Here is a 25,791-nt window from a genome sequence, read left to right on the forward strand (position 1 = left end):
TAGGTTGTGTTTCTATATTCCTGATTATGTGTTTTGCGGCATCGTTTTGACACAAGAAAAACAGTATTGTTAGATAAGAGATTGTGATGACATCTGTACAGTATACTGTAAAGAGATCCTCTGGAAGTCGCTGCCTCATCACATGTTTAAATCCCTGGCTAGAGCCTGAACTTGTGGCCCAAGATCAAAAGTCTGCCAAAAATCCCCTAATACCAACGTATTTTGCTTGATGCTTGTAGATCTCATTAACATCTATCCAAACATATCTTTGGGTGATTTTTTGGGGTCCTCCCATGCAAGTTATTACGTCCTAAACTTAGTCCAACTAGCAAAAATTCAAATTTAAAGGGGCTTTAATGATCAGTTAATGAAACTAAAAGTTTTTCACAGAATGTGGAGGATTGGTTCCTAAGGTTCTTACAGCAAACCTGCAGGGTAATGGGTTAGGCTGAAGTTTGAATAAAACTCATCAGTTACCTCTTGTTTTGCAATTTGCCATTAGTATTTTTTTCTGAAAAGCCCTATTCATTAGAATGAGGTTCTACACATGATGGTAGCATCTAAATTGCACCCAGGGTAACTTTTCACTTTAGATTGACCTTTGAAAGGTCACCGGTCAAAGGGGAATTAATTTCTGAACTCAGCATGTCTGAAAACCCCCAGGTGAATCTTTGTAGGACAATCTGAGACAGACGGGCAACGGCACTGGTTGAGTTGGCATGGAATGACCCTTATATAAGAAAATATGGGCAAATGGGAAAAGGTCTGTTGACTATACAAGTCATGTTTTAACAACTGGGCTGGTACCTTCTGTTGATTTACTGTTTGAAGATGAGTCGATACTGTTAATTCTCTATCTTTTTCTTTGATGACTACATAAACTAATCATTTTGTTACATCATTTGTCTTGCATCTGATTGGCTAGTTATGCTGAATTGTCTGTCATGCTGTACTAGCTGCAGCACTAGAATGTTCAGTATTGAATTCAGTTCAGTATTGACATTTAAAAGCTTTGTGTAACTTGGCAAGATAAACTGAATGTCACTGTGCAACATTTGATGTGATATCAGTAGAGAGCCTTATGCATGCCATCATGGTGTTCAGGGACGATTTGCTTTAGACTCAAGAGGGTGATGATAAAACTGGCTGATGACCTGCAATAAACACATCTAAACAAAACTAAATGTGATCTTGATTTTAGTAGTTTTTTTACTGGGTGTAAACAATGGCAATACATTCCTGGGAAATTGTTTTAAAAAAATATGTATATACTATAGGGTGTGCTAGAGTTGCTCTACTGCATCAAAGCAAATCCCAGCATGCAAGTAGCAGTAATGCGCTACTGTACTACTGATGAATGAAGACCTGAAAGAATCGACTGGGCATCTTTTTTTACTTGTCCTGATATTGAGCCTTTCCTCTGTCTTCTTTATAACATAGACTTCCAAGGTCTATGTATCAGTAAGGGTTTGGCCTCAAAATGTTAGTCCCATATATAATAATATCTTTATTTTTATATCGCGCCATTCATAGTGGATCACCAAAGAGCTTTACAGAGGTAGACTGTGAACTGTGCATTATATGCAGAGTCACTTGGAACAGGACATTGATTTAATATCTCATCCGCAGGATGGAGCGCAAGGAAGTTAGTTGACTTGCTCAGGGTCACACAGTGCGTCAGTCAGTGACTGAGGTGGGATTTAAACCAGTGACCTTCTGGTTAAAAGCCCTGGACTTTAACCACTGGACCACATTGGCCTCGACAACTGTAATGAGAGGGATTTCAGGAAACTTAAAGATTAAATGTATGGAGTTTTAACAGCACTGGCTCTGATAAAGATCTGCAATAAAAAAAAAAAGTATTGTGTCATTGTACAGTACATTACATTGTATTCATATTTAATGTGACAATCATTTTACCTGTGAGAACAGTATAACATGTACCAAAAAAAGTATAAAATGATCTCCTCTGAAACCCTACTAATGTTTAGAGATGTGTGTCTGAACACTGCTACTGTGAAATTAAAACATGTGTGGAATAGCAAAGCTTGATCATACGTGCTTTTGTTTTCAAATTTAGGAATTGGAAAGATTTACAAATAGTGGTCATTCTTAAAAAAAGTTGGGGAGCTCTGACATAGAGAATGGTATTGAGAAGCTCTTGTATGCCAAAGAATTACTTTACCAGTGCAGGTAGCAAGTCACCAGGAAGGAACAGTGTGGTCTGCCTTTATGCAATGAAAGTGATCAGAAAAAACTGGGGGAAAACAAAAGAATATGTTTGCACATGCACACTTACACATACAAGAACATCCCAAACATCCATCAAAATACAGTTTTTACCAGTGTACACTTTAATGATATAAATAGCATCCCTGAAGGACAGTCTTACAGTATGGAAGATTAGGAAATGCAGTTTTAAATAGATTCTCTGCTAGTATTCATCCATCATAAAAAATACAGACGGTTATTTTAAATACATCTCGGAGTAGAAGTGACATATAATGGATATGTCTGAATCAATTACTGCACCACAGGTCATGTTGTCTTCCTCTATTGAGGTGACCCTTTTAACTGATGAATCGTTTTAGGTATTTATCATGTTTTGTTTTTTTGAAGTTGCAGACCGTCTGGGTTGTGACCGTCAGACTCGCTTCCTTGTCCCTCCCAATACCAAGCACTGGGTTGCACTGCTGCATAGAGGAAACTGTACCTTCAAGGAGAAGATCCTGAGAGCGGCCGCCTTCAATGCCTCTGCTGTCGTCATCTACAACAACATGTCCAAGGAAGAGACCATCACCATGGCGCACACAGGTAGGACCTGGAGGACAGAGGTGTACATTGTCAGGCCTTTGCCTTTATATCTCCCCACTGGATACAGTGGTGCCACCCGTATGTTAGTTTACAATAATAACTGGTGAGCAGTTTTTTCAGTGGGCTCATCAAATTGATATTTCCCTTGATACGGGAAACATGCGCTCATTAACACCAGCAACAGAGCGTGACCCCAGCGTGATCTGTCAAACTGAAAGGAATTTCATACAGTTGCTGTCTTCTCTTGCTCTCTTCTCAGCAGCAAAAGAAAATAAATTGCTCACTAGAGATGTATTTTAAAAATTGCATGGGGTAGTGAGTGATACATGAGAATTTAATGCCCACACTTGTGGTGGGATGCTTGGATAAACCTAGAAGGCTTCGCCCTTGGAGTTTATGTAGCATCCCACCCCTTGGATGGGCATTCAATTCTCAACACACACTACCCCATGCGTTATTCTCTATTTTTTATCTAGAGAACCACTTATCCAAATGTGATGAAACATGTCCAATCTCTAATACAGAATGTCATTACCTCAATTTTTTCATATAGTTAAAAGCAACAAATAAAGTTACTAAATCAGAAATAAGCAGCTCAGAGATTTAATCAAGGAGAGTGTGAGTGAAGTTGTTTCTTATTTCAGAATTGTAAATTGTTTTCTTTTAGACAAAAATAACTACTGTGATTACGACTTGGAGTCATACGCTTTGAGAATCCAGCATATTGTGTCCTATTGACAAAGCTGAAAACTCAGCATAGGGAAACAAAATGATGATATTAAGAAAAAAATAGGGTCAGAAATCACAAAGATATGGCTGTGCACATTTAATAAAATAGCAATGTTTACAAAATACTTTTTTTCACTGTATTTATTTGAAAATGACCCTTGAATCTTCTTGTTTCATAGAGCTGCTTTGATGTTAAACACTGAACTGGTGGGCACTTACCATCCTTTATAAATGCTGATGATGATTGGCTGCTATAAACTGGCTCTGACCTGTACTACATTTTACACTTACGATGTTAATGACAAACATGTCTACAAGAGCACTGTTTTTGAGATGGTTCGTTAACAATTTCACATTAGTAATGAAGAAAAAGCTGACCGGGCGTTTTCAGTAAAAGTCTCTGAAGTTGCCTATTTCATCCTTTGAAGACTCTTAGGAGCAACCATGTTGTAGGAATAATGTAATTCTTTTTGTGGTTGTTTAAGAGGAATAGAATCCACTGTCTTTGTTCTGTTCTCCCTGTCCCTGCTCCCTGTAGGTGCTATAACTTTTTTATTTGATTACTCACTGTCCAGCCCCATATACCTCAGGAAAGGAGGACTTTTTTTACGCACTGTAATCTGCATACTATTTTCAAGGTATATTAGATGGGGGGGGGGGGTTGGTGGGCAGGACATAAACATGGCCAAAAAAAGTGTTCCTGTTTTTTTTGTTTTTTTTGTTTTTTTAACCATTATCTTTTTAAGAACAAAGAGGTAGTTTAATTAAAAGCAGAAATGCCATATAAAATCAGATGTTTGCATCTTAAGAAAATGCTTCAATGCAGCAAGCATAGGATCCGCAAGGGTTAATCCGATGAGAGGAATTGTGTGTTTTAGGGGAAGCCAATACTACTGTAGCAACATCTTATAACAACAATGAAAATTAAAAGTGGGTTATAGAAAAACTCCCAGACAATGAAATTATGTTCAATGAATTTGTTGAAAATTATATCCTAATTAAGGCATGATTTCCACGAAGTACTTTATTCAATTAAAAATTGCATTGTTGTCATGAGCCTTTTATGCACAATTATTATGTTTTTCTTTATGCAAAACAAAAAGGCCTCTAATGAAAATCCAATAGATAGCTAATCAACAGCACTGTTGTGTTTCGAATAAGATGTATACAGTTGTAGTCAAAAGTTTACACAGTTATAATTTTTATAAGTTGTAGAATTTTCTCGAAAGCAATTTTTTTCCTTTTTTTTTTTTTAGGAAAAATTCAAAAGTATTCATACCCTTTGATGCTATGATAGTATTAGCTACAAGGTGCTAGAAATTTCACCTTGTGATGAAGTGATTTGTTGAGATTGTTTTCAAGACTATGAAAGAGGTTTGAAATAGTATTTTCTCATTTTAATAGAACAGTGGCTCTGAAGGATCAGCCATTCTTGGGTTGAAAATATGAAAATCCACATTTTCTTTCTGAAATTTTGAATAAACAAAGCAAAAAAGAGAAATGTGGGCTAGGAATTAGGCCTATACAATGTTGCTAAAAGATAATGAGAAATAGTGGTAGTAGACAGTAGTAAACGGTCTGAAACATTATCCCAGACGTGAGGATAGAAAGAGGGATTGTGGGACCTTTTACCGCGTCCTTCAGCTTTCAGTACCCTCAAATTACTGATAATGTACAGAACAGATGGTTCCTTGTTGCTACTCAGTCATTTATACATGGCTACTGTATGTATTGTTTTTGCAATACACCTCTGCCACAACACTGTTGTGACTGAAAAGCATTTGAGTGTTCATTTGAGGCAATACCTTGGACATTCATATATTTGATAGACTACAATATGCAAAATTTCATTATGATTTTTTTATTATTTTGACAGTTTTAAAGAAAAACATTATTGTTTGAACATCACCATAATGAGGTATTAATTTATTATTGTTTTAATAATTTAGTCGTCTCCAATTTTTTTACCCCGGTTTTATTCCCCAATTATTATCTGTTTCCTCGGCTCACCACTCACAACCCCCCCGCCAACTTGGGGAACAGAGGCTGGAGCACGCATCCTCTGAAATGTGCTTCTGCCAATCTGTCATTTTTCACACTGTGGATCCACAGCGAGGCCACCAGACCTGTAGCGCTGGAGGACAACACAGATCTGGAAGCTCCACTGCAGACCCACAGATGCCCTATCGGCCACAGGGGTCGCTGCTGCGTGGTGAGCCGTGGATTCCCCTGCTGACCTAAGCCCTTCCTACCCGGGCAGTGCTCAGCCAGTTGTGCACTGCCCCCTAAGAACTCCTGGTCATGGTCGGCTGTGACATAGCCTGGACTTGAACCTGCGATTCCCAGGCTATAGGGCAAATCCGCGTGGAGTGCCTTTGCTGGATGCGCCACTCAGGAGCCCCATGAGGCATTTATTTTGAACCCTCATCAGCTCAACAAATAAACTTGCAGAAAGAATGCACATGTTATGTGTAGCTTTTCAGATTAAGCTGCAACATCATATCTCCCTTATAGACAAGTTAATTTGAAAATTGGATTGTGTCTGCAAAAGTGAAGGCTTTCCTGCTGAGCTGTGCATGCCTTTTCCCTGAGCTGCTTAAATCACTGATTCGGTACAACTGTGTACATGTCTGTTTTATTAGTGCTTAAGGTTTAAAGATGTTTTTCCAAGTGTTTTGACATTACACACATCATTGTGTAAAATAAGAACTCTACTGTTTTCGAAAGGTCATGCATTGGCTGGTTTACAACCTCTCAACACCATCTAATCTTACACAGTTAAACTGTTGTATAAAGTACAAGAAATGGAGTTTGTGTTGTTTGGATTTTTGTTTGCCTATAGTGATTAAAGTGTTTGGACATTTTTGCTGTTGAGCATTAGATGAATTCTAAATAATGTGAATTCTTGTTAGTATGGTGTTCCTTTGTTATAATGTTCTTATCTGGATGCATATACACCAATTCAGAGGCAAACAGTTTTTCAGAAAGGGTTGCAATTATTAGGGATCAATGTCTTGCATGTTGATGTGTTCTGTGTTTTTGGTTTATATATTGTATTACTGCAGTTTTGACTTTGGTCATATGTAAGGTCATTGGTCTGTGTTTGCTCACTGGAATGAGTGTCATGGATGTTTACTCAGTAACTGTGGTTACAAGTTTACGTTCCTATTAAATATTAAATACTGAACCCATTACCTTAGCTGCCCAAAGCATGTTTCTCCACTAGCATTTGAATGAGTCACTTGCTCACAGAATCTCTTCTGCAGTAGTCAAATGAAATCATATATCTCAAAGTTAAAGAAGTATACATACATTAGGACATATTATTATGCTGGGTATAAAACTGATATGCAATTAGTCTTTAATTCATAAAATCTAATAAAAACATCTAAGCTTGCAGTATTCTTAAGTGGTCTTTTTTGTATAAAAATTTATTTTAAAGTTCAGATTATTGAACTTGATGGAGGGGTGGGGGGCCTGTTACAAAAGCATTTATGTAAAATCTGTATTCAAGTGAAATTTAGGTTCTTATTTTCTACTGTATTTGTGCATTGTTTTTCAAAGTTATGTAATATACCATACAGTAATTAGATGCTCTCAGCTGTTCAATGTCAGGATACAACTTTAGTGCAGTTAATAATTACAGAAGATGGTTAACCCACAGATGTACTGGTAGAAGAGGAATTTGCTATAAATTCATCCGTTTAGAACACAGGCATTTTACAGCTTCCAGTTGTAATCTGTGAAATATATCCTCACCCGTCAAGCTTTGCAGTATGTGATCTGAATTGTTACTCACCTGTCTGGGCTTGTTTGAACCATTACATGATGATATGCTTTGTTGCTTCTGGGGTGAACACCTGTCGTTTGTAGCACACAGTTCTGTACATTCATAGCACACAGTTTTGAGTAAATATAGGTCATTGTCTGTCGTGACAGACATTGATATAGAGAATTAGCAGGCACTGTATCAAATCACTGGTGTTTCACAATACGTTTCCATCCTTTACTCCCCTGAAGGATTTAGAGAAAATCATCAATAAGTTATTGACACCGGAACAATATTAACTCCCTTTGCACTTGCCATGTCAAATGAGTGACATGCTGGCTCGTGGTAGCCCTATGCCCTGTTGACAGTGCTATGGCAGGTGTTCTTGTATGTACTGTAGTCTAAATATGATCTCCAGAAGCGCATAATTGCTTTAATTTGTTGGATTACTCAATGTTGGATTACTTCAGTATTGTTTTATTATTTTATTACTCGTGGGATATGTTTATGAAATAGCAGTAAACAGCTAAATATTTTGCTGTTGGCTGATGTGGATTTTCTCCAAATATACTTCATACTAGCTATTTTTTATTTTTATTTTTTTTTGGTCTAGATCTGTTTACTAGCTAGCACATTTTAACTGCGTGAGAATCAATTCTTTAATTTGCTTCCCTTGCATTGTTCAGCTTTTATTATTGAGCTCCCCTAAATCCCTTGTTCAGAAAAATACAGGGTTTTAATGCTTGTGACAGCCTTCTGCCTTGTGTGGGGGTGGGTGCGTGGCAGGAGATCGAGACAAAGGTTGAAGTTGATACACCCCAACAAATCAAAACACTGGTCAACTCACGTGACTCTACCAGCCATGGTAGCGCACAGAGCACATACAACATGGTGCACGAAAACTTTGATTCGGCCAGATATGTGACAGGCGGATACACGATGGATTACTGTGCATGTACTTAACAGGTTATATTTAAAAATGATCCTTTATTAAATGGCATTGCATTTATTAAAATTATTTAATCAGCTATACCACTGTATTAGTTAACACTGTGATTACATTTTATTTAAAAAATAAATGTGTTGTGTTACATTATAAAGCTATTGCCTTGTGAGTGCATATTAAAGAATATCCCCTCAGAAGGCATTATCCTTTAAGTGTTATTTTAGCTCTAGAGCTGTAACTAAGCTTAGACTGTCCAATTACATTCTGCGTCTGCAGACAGTAACAGGAGCAGGCCTAATTGGCATACAGAGTGGCAGTGGGTTTCCAGGCTGAAGGAAACTGCTGATAATGCAGAATGTGCAGAAAGCTAAACTGTGAGATTTAAATGCAGTCCCAATCATTATTTTTTTTGGAGGAAGGGGGGCCCTTAGAAAAGCAGCCACGTTGGCACCAATTTCAGTGAAATCAGTGTTGAAACAAAGGGTTTCATTGCAGTACAGCTTGCTTTATTATCATTTCTTAGTACTGTACCACTCTAAATATATGTGTTGGGGACTGTGCAGTAACCAGAGCGTCACAGATCTTTATCTAAAGACATTTGTTTTAGATTCATTTATGACTTATGATTGGGCACACTAACAATTCAAGAGGGCTGAACATAACTCTGAAGTTATGAAAAAAACTACAAAATTACAGGTCTGTAAACTGGAGGGACGCTCAACCGTTCTTCAGTGACTACTGCTTAAAATCATTTCTTTCAGAGGTAGACATCGCAAAAGGTGTCCATTCATTATTATAATTTTTTTAGACTGACGTGCAACAGTAGCTCAAACAGAAATGCTAACTATAATATTCTGAATTTCCTACAGTATTGTAAACAGAGATGTTTGTTGCAGGTACCGGAGACATTGTGGTGGTGATGATCACACATTTTTGCTGTGCTGAATAGCAGGGTAACTTTTTATTGTAAACTGCATCCACGTAACCCAGAGGTAAAATCCCATTCATATTTTTGTAAAATATAGAAGAGGTAACTTGCCATGTCTGCAATGAGTTAAAAAATATCAGTCTTTTTGGTTACATTAGTGGCTTTCAGCCTGATAACTATGGTACACATTCAAGAGAAGACCCTGCATGGGTAGCAATGGTTTACTGAATAAATAAATAAAAAATAACATCAGACAATCGGGATTAAATGTTGTGAAAAGGCAGCAGAAAATGTGTTAAGTGCATGGGATAACACCAGCCTATTTTCCATTTTCCATTATTGAGTGCTGTTGTCAGCATGTACTGTCACAGTTAAAGATGTTGGATTGATTTTCTGACCCCATGCATGGAGTAGCCACCATAATCCAAAATAAGGGAATTGTGGCTCCAGAGTTCAGCATGTCAGTTTGGGCTTTCTGTCAAATCTTGAATCAGTTTGGGTAAGTCTTGAATCAGTTTGGGTAACCTAAAAACAAAAGAATGAAAATAAGTAGAGGACTTTCTTTAAATAATCCACGCACAGCTTGAATGATAAATAAAAGGTAAATCATATTCAGGTTACAACATTAGGTTGTAAAAAGTGCACCAGACCATCTGCTGCTTTCACCATGCATTCCCCTGTGTATACACTATTCATGTGTGCTGATTTTGTTATTATTGAAATTTTGGGTCAGGGCGTCGTAAGTTACATATAGGATGCCAGAAGGAAAACAAAAGCACTTTTATTATGGGTCATTTTATTTTAATGTGTGGCATTTTATATGCAAAGATGAGCTTTGTGGTGGGCTTGTATAATGCAGTAGTGCTCAGAGTCTGTTATTGTGGGAGTGCCAATTTTAAAGTGATTTCAATATCATAAGTGGGTAGCAGTTTAAAGATAGATAGATAGATAGATAGATAGATAGATAGATAGATAGATACATAGATACATAGATACATAGATTATAGTCACAGTGGTTTGCAGAAGTATTCACCCCCCTGCAAAGTTTCCACATTTTGTTGGCACCTGAACATAGAATCTACAAAAACTACTCCACATGCATATAGAATATAAATAGGTAAGATTTACAGAGAAAAACAAATTAATCTCAGTTGCATACGTATTCAACCCCTTTGCTACTGCAGCTCAAAATCAGCTCAGGTACAAATGATTTGTTTGAAAGGTCACAAAATTAGTGAAATGGTTTCATCCTGTGTGTACTAAAGTGGTTTAACTTGTAGATAATTTCCCTCAGGTATATAAAGTCTTTCAAGCTGCAACTCACATAGTGATCCAACAAAGCAACCATGAAGACCAAGAAGCTTTTGAAACAAGTCAGGGATAAAGTGGAAGAGAGGCACAGAGCAGGAGAAGGGTACAAGAACATTTCAAAGCCGCTGATTATCCCTCTCAGCACAGTGAAGTGCATCATTAAGAAGTGGAAGATGCATCATGCTACCCAGACACGACCCAGATCAGGTCACCCTCCCAAACTGAGCAGCCAGGCAAGTAGGAAACTGGTTCGGGATGTCACTCTGAAGCCAACAATGACCTTGACAGATCTGCAGAGTTCTGTGACTGAGATGGGAGTCAGTGTTCACACATCAACAATAAGCCAGTCCCTACACAAAGTTGGCCTGTATGATTGGGTGGCAAGAAAGAAGCCATTACTCAAAAAGCCTCATCTTAAAGCATGCATGGAGTTTGCGAAAAAGCATGTAGATAAAGGTTTTGTGGTCAGATGAAGCAAAAATTGAACTTTTCGTTCTAAATTCCAAGCTTGGTGCAAGCCCAACACTGCACATCAACCAGTGAATCCTTGAGGAAAACCTGTTTGAGTCAACCAAGACTCTGAAACTGGGGAGGAAATTCAAATTGCAGCAGGACATTGACCTGAAGCACAAAGCCAAAACCACACTGGAGTGATTGAACAAGAAGAGAGTGGCCTTGAGTGGCCTAGTCAAAGTCCTGACTTGAATCCAATCAAAAATTTATGGTGAGACTTGAAGACTGCACTCCATCGACGATCCCCAACTAACTTATCAGAACTGGAGCAATATTCCCGTGAAGAATGGGCAAAAATTTCAACATCCTACTGTGCAAAGCTAGTACAGACCTATCTAAAAAGACTCAGCAGTAATTGTTGCAAAAGCGGCTTCTACCAAGTACTGACCTAAGGGGCTGAATACTTATGCAACCAGTAAATGTCATTTTGTACATTTGTTGACATTTAACCTCCTCCTATATAACAGTTTTCGGTTTAACCACTACAGCTTTGAATAAAAAAAAAGTTTATTTGAAAAACTGCATAAATTATTTGTAATTCAACAAAATGTGACATTTCTGCAAACCACTACATATATATATATATATATATATATATATATATATATATATATATATATATATATATATATATATATAGCCCACATTACAGTAAATGGAGTTTTACATTGTCTTTCCAAATACTAAGATCATCTTAATTGAAATCTCATAATGTCAGACTTCACTCCTGAACCCACTCCTTTTTTTTTTTTTTTATTATTAATAGGAACACTAATGTCTGTAGCAGGCACATTACCTGCCATTGTATTCATGCTTTTGGCTTTTTCTAAATCCTTAGATGTTGTTGCAGTCAGTTATCTGTATGGTATTGCCTGCTGCATTTGGGTTATATCATTGGGTAATTTGTGCCTAAGCTTGCATGCTTATCAGCATGCTAATTCATAAAATGTAAACACATACTTGTATACATATAACAGTATAGCATCTAACCTTCCATACCAGAGAATTTACTGGTACATCACATCTGCATGTGCAGTATGTACATTGTATTGCTTGTGCACACTTGTGCATGCATATGCACACACTTTGCTTGTAGAGAGAAATGCATATCCAAAAATGTACTGTACTGTATATTAAATGGTCAGACTTGCATTTGTGCAAACATATTGAAACACATTCCACACCTACGCATGCACATCCTCTGTGCGGATGCAGAAAACTGAGAGACAGATAACTGATAACCTGATAGCACACCTGTTCTCAGACTCTGTGGTGGGTTACAGCTTTGAACTGCGTTGCAAACAGTTTTAACTGACTGTCAAAACCTATTCTCACTGTGATGACACAGTTTTCGCAGATGTACTTGTTGAACCACTTTTGTTGTTGTTGTTTTTACAGTACTGATGGAAACCAATGTAAATGTTTGCTGAATTTTGCCTTATAGTTTACTCCTTAAGTGGAAGATTGAAACCTGTAGTTGCAGCGTGCAGAGTGGCTGGTAATAGGGAGTGTATTAATGCTGTTAGAGGTTAGCCGCTTAGTTCACTAAATGGCTTTGTTTGGTTCTTCCACTTATACTTGATTTCACCAGTCCCAGTGCTGTAGAAACAGCAAACCTAGCTAGAATTAGCAGCGCAGTGATGAGATGGTGTAACCTGGTTTCGTTGCCACTTTCTGGAATCCAAATATAAAGAATCCTGTTATATGAATCATCCTGCTTCTGCTTCAGCTCCACTAGCCTGCATGTCCAAAATCTAGAAACATACACAAAAAGCTACTGACAGGAAGAACCAGAAGGGATTATAATACTATCTAGTGTATGTATTATCCCTTTTTCTTCAACATCTGTGATGTCATTAGTTTGCATTGGCTATTCTTGGTCAGATATTTGCTAAAAATGAAAGTGGGTGAATGAGGAAATTCAATAATATTTCTCAAAAAGAAAATGGATGTTGAGAAATAAGAAAGAAAGCCCATTGCTCTTGTTGTACCCCACCAAATTTAACCCATTTAAAATCCCATATTAAAATCCAGTTTATCTCCTCAGGGATGTTGTCGACTTAAGCGGATCCAGTAATTAAAATTCATAGAAATACCCCTCCATGATCTGAGAACTCTTTTACTAACAGGGACTGTCAATGTAATGTCTGAATCACGCAGTGTGATGTAGAAGTCAGACAGAGTATTGTATAATTAATGGATTCTGGGTTTTAGTTCCTGCCATATATAAGCTCTGTCGAGATCAGCTATCTGAAGATGGCTTTTGCTAATGAAATCTGAGAATCAAAATGATCTGTGCCCACGTCCTGGGGTCTGGCAAGTGGCCATTCAATGTGCTCATTCTGACTAGCCAAGGTAAACGGTGTGTGTAGCCCAATCATTCTTTAAAAAACAAGTCTACAGGTACAAGCTGTGATAGTCCTGTGACCTTTCTCTGTGACCTGATTCCTGATTGCCAATCTGAGTATACAATACCATAAAACCAAAATACCTATTTTATCTAATGAGAATCAAAAGGATGTAGCTTTACAGAGTACTATTCATGCAAGGCTTCAGGTTACTAGGTAACCATTAACTGGATTTCCATCCAACTTTTTAAGTTAGTTGAAAACACATAATTTGTTTGTTTGTTTGGATGGAAAGATATGTGCACACACATGGTTTTCTTAAGCTAACCTACATGAGTAAAACATAAACATAATAAACTGATGGAAACAGTTTTTTCACGTGTGACGACCCTGTACTGGGTTTAATATTCCCTGAATGTGACTCATGCTCCTGCTATCATGTTTCTATGGAGATAAGATGACACTACTCCTGCTGAAAAGTAGATAAGTCACTGCCAGAGAAAGCAAAAGACCTAAAAGCAAGAGATGCCCTTGTTTAATGTTATCATTCTTTGAAAATATAGCAAACAAATTGAAGTTTTAAAAAAGTGTGCTCCTTCAGCTTCATATTCCGGATTTACAGGATTTCTGCCCCAGCTTAACCATGTTATACCTGGTTGATTTTGTGAAAAATCAATACAGACTTTAGTGGATGAGCAGTAAGTAAATGTCAGTTCAACAACACAGGGCTTTATGTTTTCTGTTACTAGATACTTGTCATTGAAGATCCTTATGTATTAAAGAGCCAGATTCCAATATCCCCAAGTTAAATATGATAATACAGAAATAAGTAAACAAAGATTTGTCTGCATCAGTGAGATCTTTTTTGTTCATCTGCAGTTTAAAAATGGAGGAAGGAAAATGAAAATCAAACTGTTCGATGGCAGTTCATGTTAGGAAAACACTTATAAAATTCATAGGAATTTGTCAGACTACATTTTTAAAATGTAGTTTGAGAATTGTGTCCTCTTTTTGTTGCTGTTGTGAGACGTAATGGAATGCAGATAGTTTGTTTAGAGAAAACATAATGTAAAGAAAGGCATTTTACAGGATATTGGTATTAATGAAATGAAGGAACTTTATACACTGGCGTCCTTTTGGGTGAGCTTGGCGATTTGTTAAATGTGATTGGTACTTCAAAGAACACTGAATGGAAATATCTAGGAGAAGGACATGGTTGTTTTGTACTTGAGAATATTTCAAGAATAGCAATTCTGAAAACTGGATTCTGCCAGTGTACATATCTTCTGGGAATTCTCTTGTACTTGTGTTTTGTCAATGATTAATGTTAAACACTTCAAGGTATAAATGTTATTGATCCCTAAGGAGGTATTCTTAAATTATCCACTTACCTAAAGGTGTCTTCTAAGTGGTACTACCATCCAGAAAGTAAGAGCTTTTAATTTCCAATGTTGGCTAGTTGCATGCAAAGAACCTGTCTATGCAAGGCAGGATAGATGCAGGATACCAGTATCACTTAGAAAAGTACTGTATGTACATTTAGTTGTGCTTGAAAATTCAGCATTAGAGATTTAAAAACTGAAGATTTGTACATATGAGAAACCTGGAAACAATGGATTGAATGTGAAACCTGCTGTTTTTCAACAAGTTCTTTTAGAAAAGACACAGATTTGGGAAGCTGTTTGGTCACTTGAACAGTCAAACTGTACTAGTTGTACTGCACGTTGAACATTTCCAGATGCGCAATTGAAGTGCACCGCACAGAATCAAGTGAGTGTCCACTGAGACTCTGACATATTTTAGCTTTGTTTTGGCAGCCAAGTGCCCCTTTTGGCATTTGGACATAACAGTCTTTGTTCAAAGCCTATCAAGGCACTGCAGTGCAGAATTGCTTGTTCCAAGATTCAGTCCTGAATGTTACAGACTTTTCCATCACTGTAACTATAAAATGATACAAATTGGAAAGGTCTTGTTTTTGGATCTTTAAGGAGCATTTTCAAATGTCATTTAATCTCTTTTATACATTTCCCTTACAATTATACGGCGGGTGCAGTCGTTCTGAGTAGTTCAGGGTTACATTGCTCCACTATTGAGATATCACTGTTTTGCCTTTACCTGGCTTGAACTGCTTGGAGCCACCCCCCACCTAGATAAGCAGAGCCCATGTTTGAATATTCATGTCACATGATTTGAATGGAATGAGGAAGGCTGTTCAGGCCCACCACATGAGATTCTCCAAACAAACAAGTTGAAATCAATGTAAATGTTGATTTTATGATAGCCTACTATTACTAACAGAACCTAGAACTAAACAGTAAAGGAAATTAAAATGACGTGCTTTTTGTTGACATGTCAATTTTCTGAATGCTATCTATCCAAATAGTCGTTATACTTCAATGTGCATTTCTGTTAACGTTTGGTTCCAGGAAGCTTCATAAATTACTATTTTTTTTTTTTCTGTTTCAGCGCCAGCTTGGAGATGCAGCTAAAAAAGCCATTAGCAAGCTTTCCACTCGGACTGTGAAGAAGGGTGACAAGGTAAGGGTTAATTAATTTGTTATTTTATTTACAAAAAAGAACGTTGTTTGAAATGTTTATCCTCAGAACGTTCTTTAGCATTTGTTAGATGGATTTATGACACTTGCAAGGGATTATTTTGGGCTGTTAGGGTCAGTTATTTATCGACAAACTCAAAAGCCACCACAAAAAATAAAAAATAAAAAAAATAAATGCTTGCACGTGATACAGTATGTTCTGCCATGTAATGACAAATGATTTTTGCCCGACATCACAGGAAGAAAGATGCAGCATGCAATGTCTGATAATGCATTGCTCTGAAATTGACTATTTTAAGTGTGTAATGATGATTTATAGTGACTGTAGAAAGACTCTGTCAGCAGCTGTATATGTATCTGATTGTGAATATTTTGTCTGCGCCACACAGTAGCACAAAATCCTTCACACAAAGCCAGGTTAAATCAGGAGGTCTCACAAGGGCCAGTCTGTAATTTTGAAGAGGTTTATAGAGGGAATGGGGGTGGATTCTAATAATACCCACACTTTACAGTTATGTTAAAATGTTAATTGAAGTGCAGAATTTGGAATCAATACAGTGCTGTCAGCCAGAGCACTTGGGGCAGGTCAAGGTAAGGAGTGCTCTTTACATAAATAATACATTGCACTTTCAAAGCTATACCAAATGGGATCCTTATGGCTTTAGTCATTAGCTGTAATACATCATTATCTACAGGATATGATCTACAAAGATGGTTCAGATAAGGTGGCCAGCCCATGCGTATTTAAACTCAGCTGTTGTCTCTATTGCCTCTTTTCATGTACAGTGCAGGTCTAATTGTAGACATGCTTCTTGCTCAGTGTGGAATGCAGTGTTTCCTCAAAGCAGTTTATCTGCCTATAAGGGATGTTTTGGCCACCATTTGTAGGGAGTGTGTCTGGGCATCACAGGAAATAACCTAGCCCTGAAAAACTGTTCTTTTAGTGAGTAATTGAATTAGTTACCTTTAGCCAGTCCCAAGCTTAGCACGATCCATACAATTTATCTTGGAAGTAGGTAAGGAATGATAGAATAAATTGTTGAAATGGGTAGCGATTACAGACATACAAACATTGTTTTCTATGGAGTTGGTTGTGTCCTGGCTGGGGTATCCATTCTTGTGCTACACAGACACATTTTTTATTTATTTATTTTTTTTGTATAACAGTACACATTAGCACACCACCCACATCCTCCCCAGTGTTAACACCACCCGCCTGAGTTTTACACTTACTTTAGAGCTAGCTATTGAGAGATGCAGTTTCTAAATTGAGCATTACAGTAAACAAGCCAAAATGCAAGCATGTGGTTCATAAACTAAAGATAACCAAATGGACACAGCCTAAAATCAGTTCAAAACAACTTTAAAACCTACACTTATATTATTTAACTAGTACTTTATCTGTAGAAAATTATTGTATAATAAGCACATGTACATGTATGAAATGTGGTTACAAATATAGTGGGTTTTTTTGTTTTGTTTTGTTTTGTTTGTTTTTTTTAATGGTTAAAATGTTTGTAATAATGTTGACTAATATATGACTAGAGTTGGATACAGGTACTGTAAACCCATAATAGCATTTGGATGTTGGGTGTTCACTAATACTAATGGAAGCTGCTATATTAAACAACCATCTTTTTGATGAAGAACTGTTTGATTTAAGATGAGAACTTCAATGGTGGAGTGAATCAATAATTGAGGCTCACAAAATGAGCTGGGGTCTACAATATTCAATGAGATAGATTGATACATAATGTGAGTTGCACTGCTTCACAGCTAACAGGAATATACTGCTGTGGTACTCTTGAGGAAAATGTCCTCTTAATAACTGCAATAAAATGTACTGTCTAAACATTGACCTTGACAGGATAACATTTTGAAAAGTTACTCAAGTGATTTACTTTAGTCTACCCTTTTAGTGTATCTCTGTGTGTTGTTCTGAAACCCTGACATTTCTCATAAACAGGCAGCACAGAAGTATTCCAACATCCCTCCTTCAGGGACCTTTGGTGGACCATGAGCTGTCAAGACATGGCCTTTGCATAATTTACACACTGTCTCTTGAAAGTGAAGTTAACTCAAGCTATTTATTGATGTCTTGTTTATTTATTTTTTTCTTTTAAACTGGGCTCTGGCACATCAAAAATCCATAATTGCTGGAGGATGGGGGATTATCACTGTCGCTTCCCTGAACGTCTTTTCATTTTTCTCTGCCTTCCTAATCCCAATTGGAGCATGACGCAAGTAGTTTATTTGGGGTTAGTCTGCCGGTTGCACTCTCCTCTTCTCTGGCAGACTGACTAATTAGGTAAAGCCCCAGACAATTTGGTTATGGCTTCATAAAATGAGTTGTTAAAGCTGCAGTCTCCCACATCATGCTCAGTTTTACACGACTATATGATTCCTGGGTGAATGTTTACCACATTCCTCCATACATAGCCATCTGTGTACACTGGGCTGAACTATTGGGCTCCAAATCTAGACTAGCTAAAAGTTCCCTTAGACATCTGTTACAGTTCTGTATTCTGTAAATGATCTACCTTGGATTGACAGCTTCTGAGCATATCTTGGTAACCCAAATTTGATTAAACTCTTCATGGTCATGAGCGATGAATCTTGAAAACCACTTGTTTGGTTCCCATGAAACTATGCATGGCCATTTCTTGCAATGTGCTGTTCTATACAGTAGGATCATTTACTTTTTGTGATACCGACTAATTTTGTTATTCATAGCCATGGCTGGGGAAATGTTTTAGGCTGCATTTATATCAGGAAATATGTTATGTTTTTATGAGAGAAGTTAATGCCCTGACTGATTCTAACTGTTGCCGATCATTTAACTGCCAAGCAGTTGTTGAATGTGTCAAAGCTCTAAAGCCAGGGTCTAGTCTGCATGTTTGAGAGGAGAAAAAAAAAAAAGAAAGGGAGATAATTCCAGGTTAAGTCATCTGTCACTGTGACCAAGCAGACAGAACTAGAAATGAATCACTGCTGACAAGGGAGTAAAGCTGGAGGATCTGTGTGGCTCAGCGGGTTACACACTCAGCAAAGGAATTCTGGGCTCAAACTGCACATACTGTAGACAAGCCATGCCAAAACCACTCTGCAGCTCACACTGATGTGTAAGGCCTTGCTGGACACCCTGCGGTGCCCACAAGCACAATAGGCAGTGCACAGGGTACATTTCCTGGAGTACAACCATAATTAATGTACCAGCTGTAGGTCTGTCTGCAATCATCAGCAGTAGTGAATTGTAAATAGGAGGTCCCCAGTGAAATTGCCCATACGTGGTGTTGCAGCACAGGTATTTCAAAAATATCTCTCTCATCCTCCAGAACGTGCTTGCTTCTCCCTGTTTATTTAGTGAGCCATTGATCCCCGAGTTTCGAGGGGCCTGGTTGTTATTTCTGTCTCTCGTTGAAGTTTTAATGTCCTTGCTTCCTTTCTTCTTGTCTTTTCTGTCAGCAAGTTTTCTGGGTATCAACGCTATATAAATGATGCTCCAGTGATCTCTCCCTCTCTATTCTCTTTATAATCTTACATACCTTTCTGGGTTACACCGTGTGCACGCTTTCACTGGAAGACTTAAGCAGAGTGATGTGCAGTTGTCAAATGCGCAGTGTTTGTTTGGAAGGTTAAAGAACAGGCTAATTGAGACTCAAGAGGAAAGGAAGCACTCTCTGTATAAAGCAGCTGTAGTGCTTGTGCTGTTTTTAACTCCTGTTTTTCAACTGAGATTATGTTTTTTGGTTCTGAGCTCCCAGACATAAGACAGCCACACTTAGCCACATTTGTACACTTACCTCACTGTAACTGTTATAAACTGATCTGCACACTACAGTTTATATATTTATTCATTCTAAAAACATTGCAGTCTAGGAAGAACCTTGTGTAATCAAATTCCACAGGCCTGATTCGGATGCAAGTGCAAAGATGTATCCAATATTATTAATATAGTAAGAAATAGCCTCATTGGAGATAGGAGCAGTATGATACTTGCTATTATTTCCTCTTTCAAACACACTTTGCACTTGCTTCAAAATTCTAAGCAGTATATAATATGCTCTCCCTGGCTATCCTCTATAGTGCTGTAAGATAGAAACATCCAGGCAGCCATGTGATCTTGGTGTAACCCTGGAGGTGAGATTAATTATTTCATCTTTCTTGCTCAGGCCCAGCCACTACTATTACCAGTTATAGCAACCCACGTGAAACAAGAACAAGACCTCTCATTTGCTCTTTACTGGTTAAGTGATTTTTTTGGTAAATGTGGTATATTTGTACTGTGTATATCCTAAAATCATTTCTGTTTTGTCTGTTTTTCAGGAAACAGACCCAGACTTTAACCACTGTGCAGTTTGCATTGAAGGATACAAACTAAATGATGTAGTCCGCATTCTGCCTTGCAAGTAAGTCTGCCTACTATGAGCACATGATGCCTTGAAAGCTTACATTCATAGCTTTATAATCACACTCAATGAACGCTGAACACTCCCTGATATTCAGTCCTATACCTTTCTCAGCATAGGCTACTAAATATGCCAAATTGTGTGGTGGTTTTATGATGTAGACAGTTGCCTTCCCAGGTTTTACACCGGATGCACATATTCTACGGTGAGGTGGGTATCTAATGAAGACTCAGAACCCCATTAACATTCCCTGCACTGCTCGGCTCATGGATAAATGTAGTATAAATACATGGTTTACAGAGTGCATTCTTCATAACCATAGTAGCTGTCTCTAAGAGGAGTTGCACTACTATTCATCACTTTGAATGAACCTTCATTCGAGCACAGTTTGTCCCCTTTGCCATAGACTCCAAAGTAAACTGTCAACCTTCGTTTACACAACCAAGCTGACTTGTTTTCTTTATGCAGTCTGTTTGTGAAGATTGTCAGATTGAAGATTGTTTGTCAGTGTATAGAAACCTAATGATTGGGGTAATCTGCAAAACATTTGGATGTTTTAGGGATATAGTGGAAGCTGGTATATGTATATATCTAAATAATCTTGTTTTTCACGTGTGTCAACTGGGAAAGTTATTTTTTAAGTCGAATCTAGTTGTTTTATAAACCATAGACTTGCATGCAACTTTCAAACACAACAGATTCACACACATTAGGGTAGATTTGGCATTGCAAAGTTACTCGCATTGCAGTTTGCAGAAAGTGGTCAAGAAACCTCTAATGAGGTGCATTAATTTTTATCTCACACATGAAAAACATGCCCTGTAACCACAGACAACCAAACCCATCGTCTTCTACACTGTAATTTTTTTTTTACTTACAGTGAAATATAATAATGGATGGAAATAGGGCGTGTTTTTGAAGTAACAAACTTTAAATAAATACAGTGGTCCCAATAAGAACTTAAAGGCTGAGCGTTCAGAAACGCAGTCAATCATTTACTGCCTGAATGTACTGTTACAAGTTTATTAAATACTTAACTTTCAATCATGTAACTTTCAATTGCAATACATATTTTTAACCAATAGCACATAATAAAAAAAACATTATTATTAGTTTTGTAAAGACAAGTCTTGAAGATAAGTACTGATTTTAAAAATAGGCCCTTCTAGGTGACTGTCATACATAGCATGTGCACGCATTTTGAACAGATCTAAGGGATATATTTTAATAGTCAGTTTCAGTTGCAAAGCTCTTGAAGGCTGTCTTCTTCTTTTCAACAGCCTCTTCAATTCCAGCAGTGTTCGATTGGTTTTAGATCTAAAGATAGCCTGACCCTTGGACCAAACACCATGAATCTTGTTATTTCCACCCCAGTGAGACGTGTGTTTTTTGTTTTTTTTATTATTAGATTCTGCCATTTCTCATCACGAAACACATTAAAACGAAATAGCTTTAGTCATGCACTGCACAAGGAAAGCATGGTCATCAGGTCGAGTAATTGATTAATTGAGGATTGCAAAATATACGTCATGGAGAACAGTAATAACTCAATCAATGAATTGTTGCATCACTAGTAGCAATATTTGCAATGTAGTAAATCATATGCATAATACACCTTTAAAGAATTGAAATGATCATGAATGTTTCATTTATTTATGTAGCTGTTTTTCCAGTGCCATGATAATGTTCAGTTTGCTGTACGCTTTCAATACATGTCAGCGTTCATATTTAGGTTCTTTATTGTGTTAGCAAAACTACCAAGGTTCACTTCCAGACCTTCCCTAATGGTATTGTAATGTGTTTTACACAGCTATGGTCCTTCAGTTCAGCACTGGGGTAATTGGAACCTAATTGCATTGGGGTGCTTTATGCCTATTGAGATTTAGTAGAAGCAGTGATATCATTCCCATCTCCATGGTATCATATAACGTAAATAAGAATTAGCTTAAGCTTGTTTTCTGGTAGGAATGCCACCCTCCCTTATTTTATTAGGTTATATGAGGACAATTTTCTACCTAATAGCTGAGATTAAAACTACTGCATTTTCGCTTTAGTAACAAAATTAAATGAGTTTATTATTAAAATATGTATATACAAATAAATTGCTATTGCTGTTAAGTTTTAGTGAGCTATGGTAGTGTTTCTGCCATTTGCACTGATCATTGTTTTTGTTGCTGTGCGTAGCTTAAGGCTGTTAGAGCTGAGGGCAGAAAGGGAGTGCTTTCTACAGATCTAAGCTCTGGTATTCACTAGCATGCATGCACTTCATTTTCCAAAACGATTGTTGGTCTTGTAATAATTTACATAATAATCAATGCATTGAGAACACTTTAGTATTCATAAAAAAAAGTGCATTTGCACAAAATGCAACTGAAAACATTGAATGATACATGCTTTGAGAATTTTTTTTTTAAAATTAGATTCTGACATTTCTCATCACAATGAAAACAAACACAACAGCTTTAGACTAGCAAATTGAGACTCGGAAAGAAAAAGACATGGCAATAAAAAAAGATTAATCAAATAGTTGAGTCTCAAGTGCTGTACTGAAAAAAGGCTAGGGTTGGTCAAGTTATCCAGTTGGGTCTAAATCGGACTAAAATGTAGCAGAAGGAAATCAGGCAGACAGAGTTGTGTGCTCTTCAGGACAGTGAAAGCTGACCTCTCTTGCTGACAGGACTTGGCTGATGTATGGGGATTATTTGGGTAGTAGTGTCCATTCCCACAAGACATATGATGCATAATGATCTATTGCATCTGCCACACTTCTCAGGTATGACTGCCATGTAACCTTGTTCAGCTTTTTATATGAGTTTTAAAAATAGAAATGGTTTTAAAAGTAATTTAAAACTTGCTCTATCTCATGACTGCCGGATAAATCTTCTCTATTGAAGCACATTGCTTTCACTGGAATGTTGTAATTTCTTTAGGGAACACAGTTTTTTCCCTGATCTGGTAACATGTGACTCTCTTCCATTCCCGTGCATCAAAATGGCATGTGGGCAAAAGCTGTGTGTGGCTGTTTAGCTGAAAGGGTGCCACAGACATGCAAATCTCCTGCAAATGCTTTCTGTGGATTTTTGTATGAACGCCTCCCATTGAACAATGACCGAGAACATGTGAATTAAAACATCATAAAAAGACATTGAAAAATCATTTTTTGGAGTACAGGCAGTAATCTAGTATAGTATGTTTATTCTCAATTTATACAGTATGCAGTATCACTTTGAAATCTTTGCAGAGGATGACTAATAAACAAGACGCTAACCAATGGTCTGACATAATATGTTATGAATGTTATGAATTCTCACATAGTTCTTTGTTATGCATCTGGAAACAGCTGTGTTGCTTCTCCTTTCTTTTTCCTTAAGGGAATATTAGAACATGTGACATTATCAATGGTGCTAAAGATCTTTTCATGCTTCTGGTTGTTAATTCTTTTATTTATTTTTTAAAATAATGCAGACATTAAGAAACTGCTTCTTCCTGGTACCTAGTCAAGACTCTAGCTGCAGTCCGGCTTTGTGACCTACAGCACAGGAAGTGATTCAGTACCAGGGAGCAGCGGCATTCTCTTAACCTTTACAGTGGGAACCTAAAACAATCAACATATTCCCAATGAGAAAAACTTTCCTTTTAAATGGAATGTGTTTCCTATAGAACAACTAGCTATTCAATTCAGCTGCAGTTTTCTATTTGAATTGAAATAAACTGGACAAGGTGTATATATTGCCATGCACATGCAGCACCTGTGTGCAAGTTTCTCATGTGTCTGCGCTTTTGAAATTTCCTTTTTTTGCCCCTTCCTGGCTGGGGGTCTACCAGGATCTGATGGTTAGAAGATGATCATCGTTCATCTGCAGCCAGAATGATGTCTTTTGGAGCCTTAGTGTCTCTCTAGGTTCCTACAGAGCATATTAGATTACTTACTAATGCTCTTGCTAGGTAAAGTCAGCTTTTAAAGCTTACTCAACTCAAACTAAAGACACTCAGAAATTGCATAGGGCATCCCCATGTGAAATATTTACGCATACAGTATGTATGTTCACTGAAATAGGTCTCAGGCTCTGTATCAAGGTGTGAATAGATGGTTGGTGTCTTGGCATGTTACTTGCACAAATTTGGGTCAAAGAAGACATGTTTGAATCCAGCTTCAGGATAATAGCTTACTAAATATGTTTTTATCAAACATAGTCACACCTGCTGAGGGGCTCTGTTGTTCTAGTAAGATCTAATAGTTAGTTATTTCAAATGTTTTATTAAATGTTGAGGTGCTTGTAACAGGACCGAACTACTAATATCTGTTTTGATAAGCATACTTAATTAGCCTGAAAGAGCTTTAATGGAATAGAAATACATTTACGTCACTGATGCATACATGTACAAAGAGAAAGACTGTGTTCTGCATTAGAATAGAAGACTCCATGAAGCTAAGTCAAGAAAGTGCAAATCAATCTGTAAAAGATAAAAGCTACAAGTTTTGAAGTAAGTGAATTAATCCTGTTACCATTAAGCAAAAGAATATTGATTATTTCAGCAACAATTCAGTTCATTCTTGATTTGTTTTACCTCAGAAATTCTTCTCAATTAAAGATTATGCAATTGTTTCTTAGCCTTTTATGAAAATAAAGAATTACAAATAAATATACAGTCATAGAACTCTTGCAACTCGGTGGCGTTGTGAATATGGTTACTGGGGAATGATAGAATGAATTGGCTAGACGATCAAAAGATTGCATCATAGAAAATGTTCTGAAGGTATTGTCAGGATTTGAGTGGTGTGAGAAAGGATTGAAAGTTCAAAAGTCACTCACAAGTCTCCACTATTCTCTAATCACAAACACAAAACTAAACAGAGCACTCCAGAGAGTTAGTATTTCAGTGTAAGGGGTCGTACTCACGTAGCTGTGACCCCTTTGTACTGCCAAACTCCTCCCTGTGATCAGCCCGGCGCCACACTATCCAATCGTTGCGTGTCCCACAGCTGATAAAAATGGATTTGTTTAGCAGTTCTTTCTACATTCTTTCTCCAAAATGGCTGACTTCCGGTTCCGTCCTACCATCAAGTTGGGCCATCTCTGTAAAAGCGTACCACCAACCTTACCTAGTGCCCTTCCTGGTCGGAAGGTAGATTTGCCGTGCAGATTCCTTCTCTCCTCGTCACAGGTTGGTAGCAGATTCTTTGAGCCAACCCTGTAGGGCATGGAGCAACCACCCAGCATGGTGTATGTGTGTTCATGTGTGTCAGTTGTCATCTCATTCAAACGAGATGACAGCGGCACAATAAAACGAATGGTAAGAGCCTGAGCTGTTAGAGTAAGAGCACAGCTGTTAGATGCACACATACCTTGTAGACAAATGCTGGTAATGGACTGTATAAACGGGATACCATTTCACTAGTTAAAGTCAGTTATAGGACATTGATGGTATTTCTCTGTGGTTCTCAACCCTAAGCCTTAGTATGCAACT

The 25,791-nt window shown here is 37.5% G+C and overlaps 1 protein-coding gene across 1 annotated transcript in view; it reads left to right on the forward strand.

The window, feature by feature from the left end:
- Positions 1-25,791, forward strand: part of LOC121297513 (E3 ubiquitin-protein ligase RNF130-like) — a 45,160-nt gene that overhangs the window by 13,925 nt on the left and 5,444 nt on the right. Inside the window, exons 3-6 of the mRNA XM_041223862.1 lie at positions 2,620-2,814; positions 9,155-9,196; positions 15,727-15,896; positions 20,240-20,322. Of these exons, the coding sequence (XP_041079796.1) occupies positions 2,620-2,814; positions 9,155-9,196; positions 15,727-15,896; positions 20,240-20,322 (490 nt within the window). The remainder of the gene's footprint in view (positions 1-2,619; positions 2,815-9,154; positions 9,197-15,726; positions 15,897-20,239; positions 20,323-25,791) is intronic.

Source organism: Polyodon spathula, chromosome 22 (genome assembly GCF_017654505.1).
Source record: "Polyodon spathula isolate WHYD16114869_AA chromosome 22, ASM1765450v1, whole genome shotgun sequence".
Taxonomy (NCBI): Eukaryota; Metazoa; Chordata; class Actinopteri; order Acipenseriformes; family Polyodontidae; genus Polyodon; species Polyodon spathula.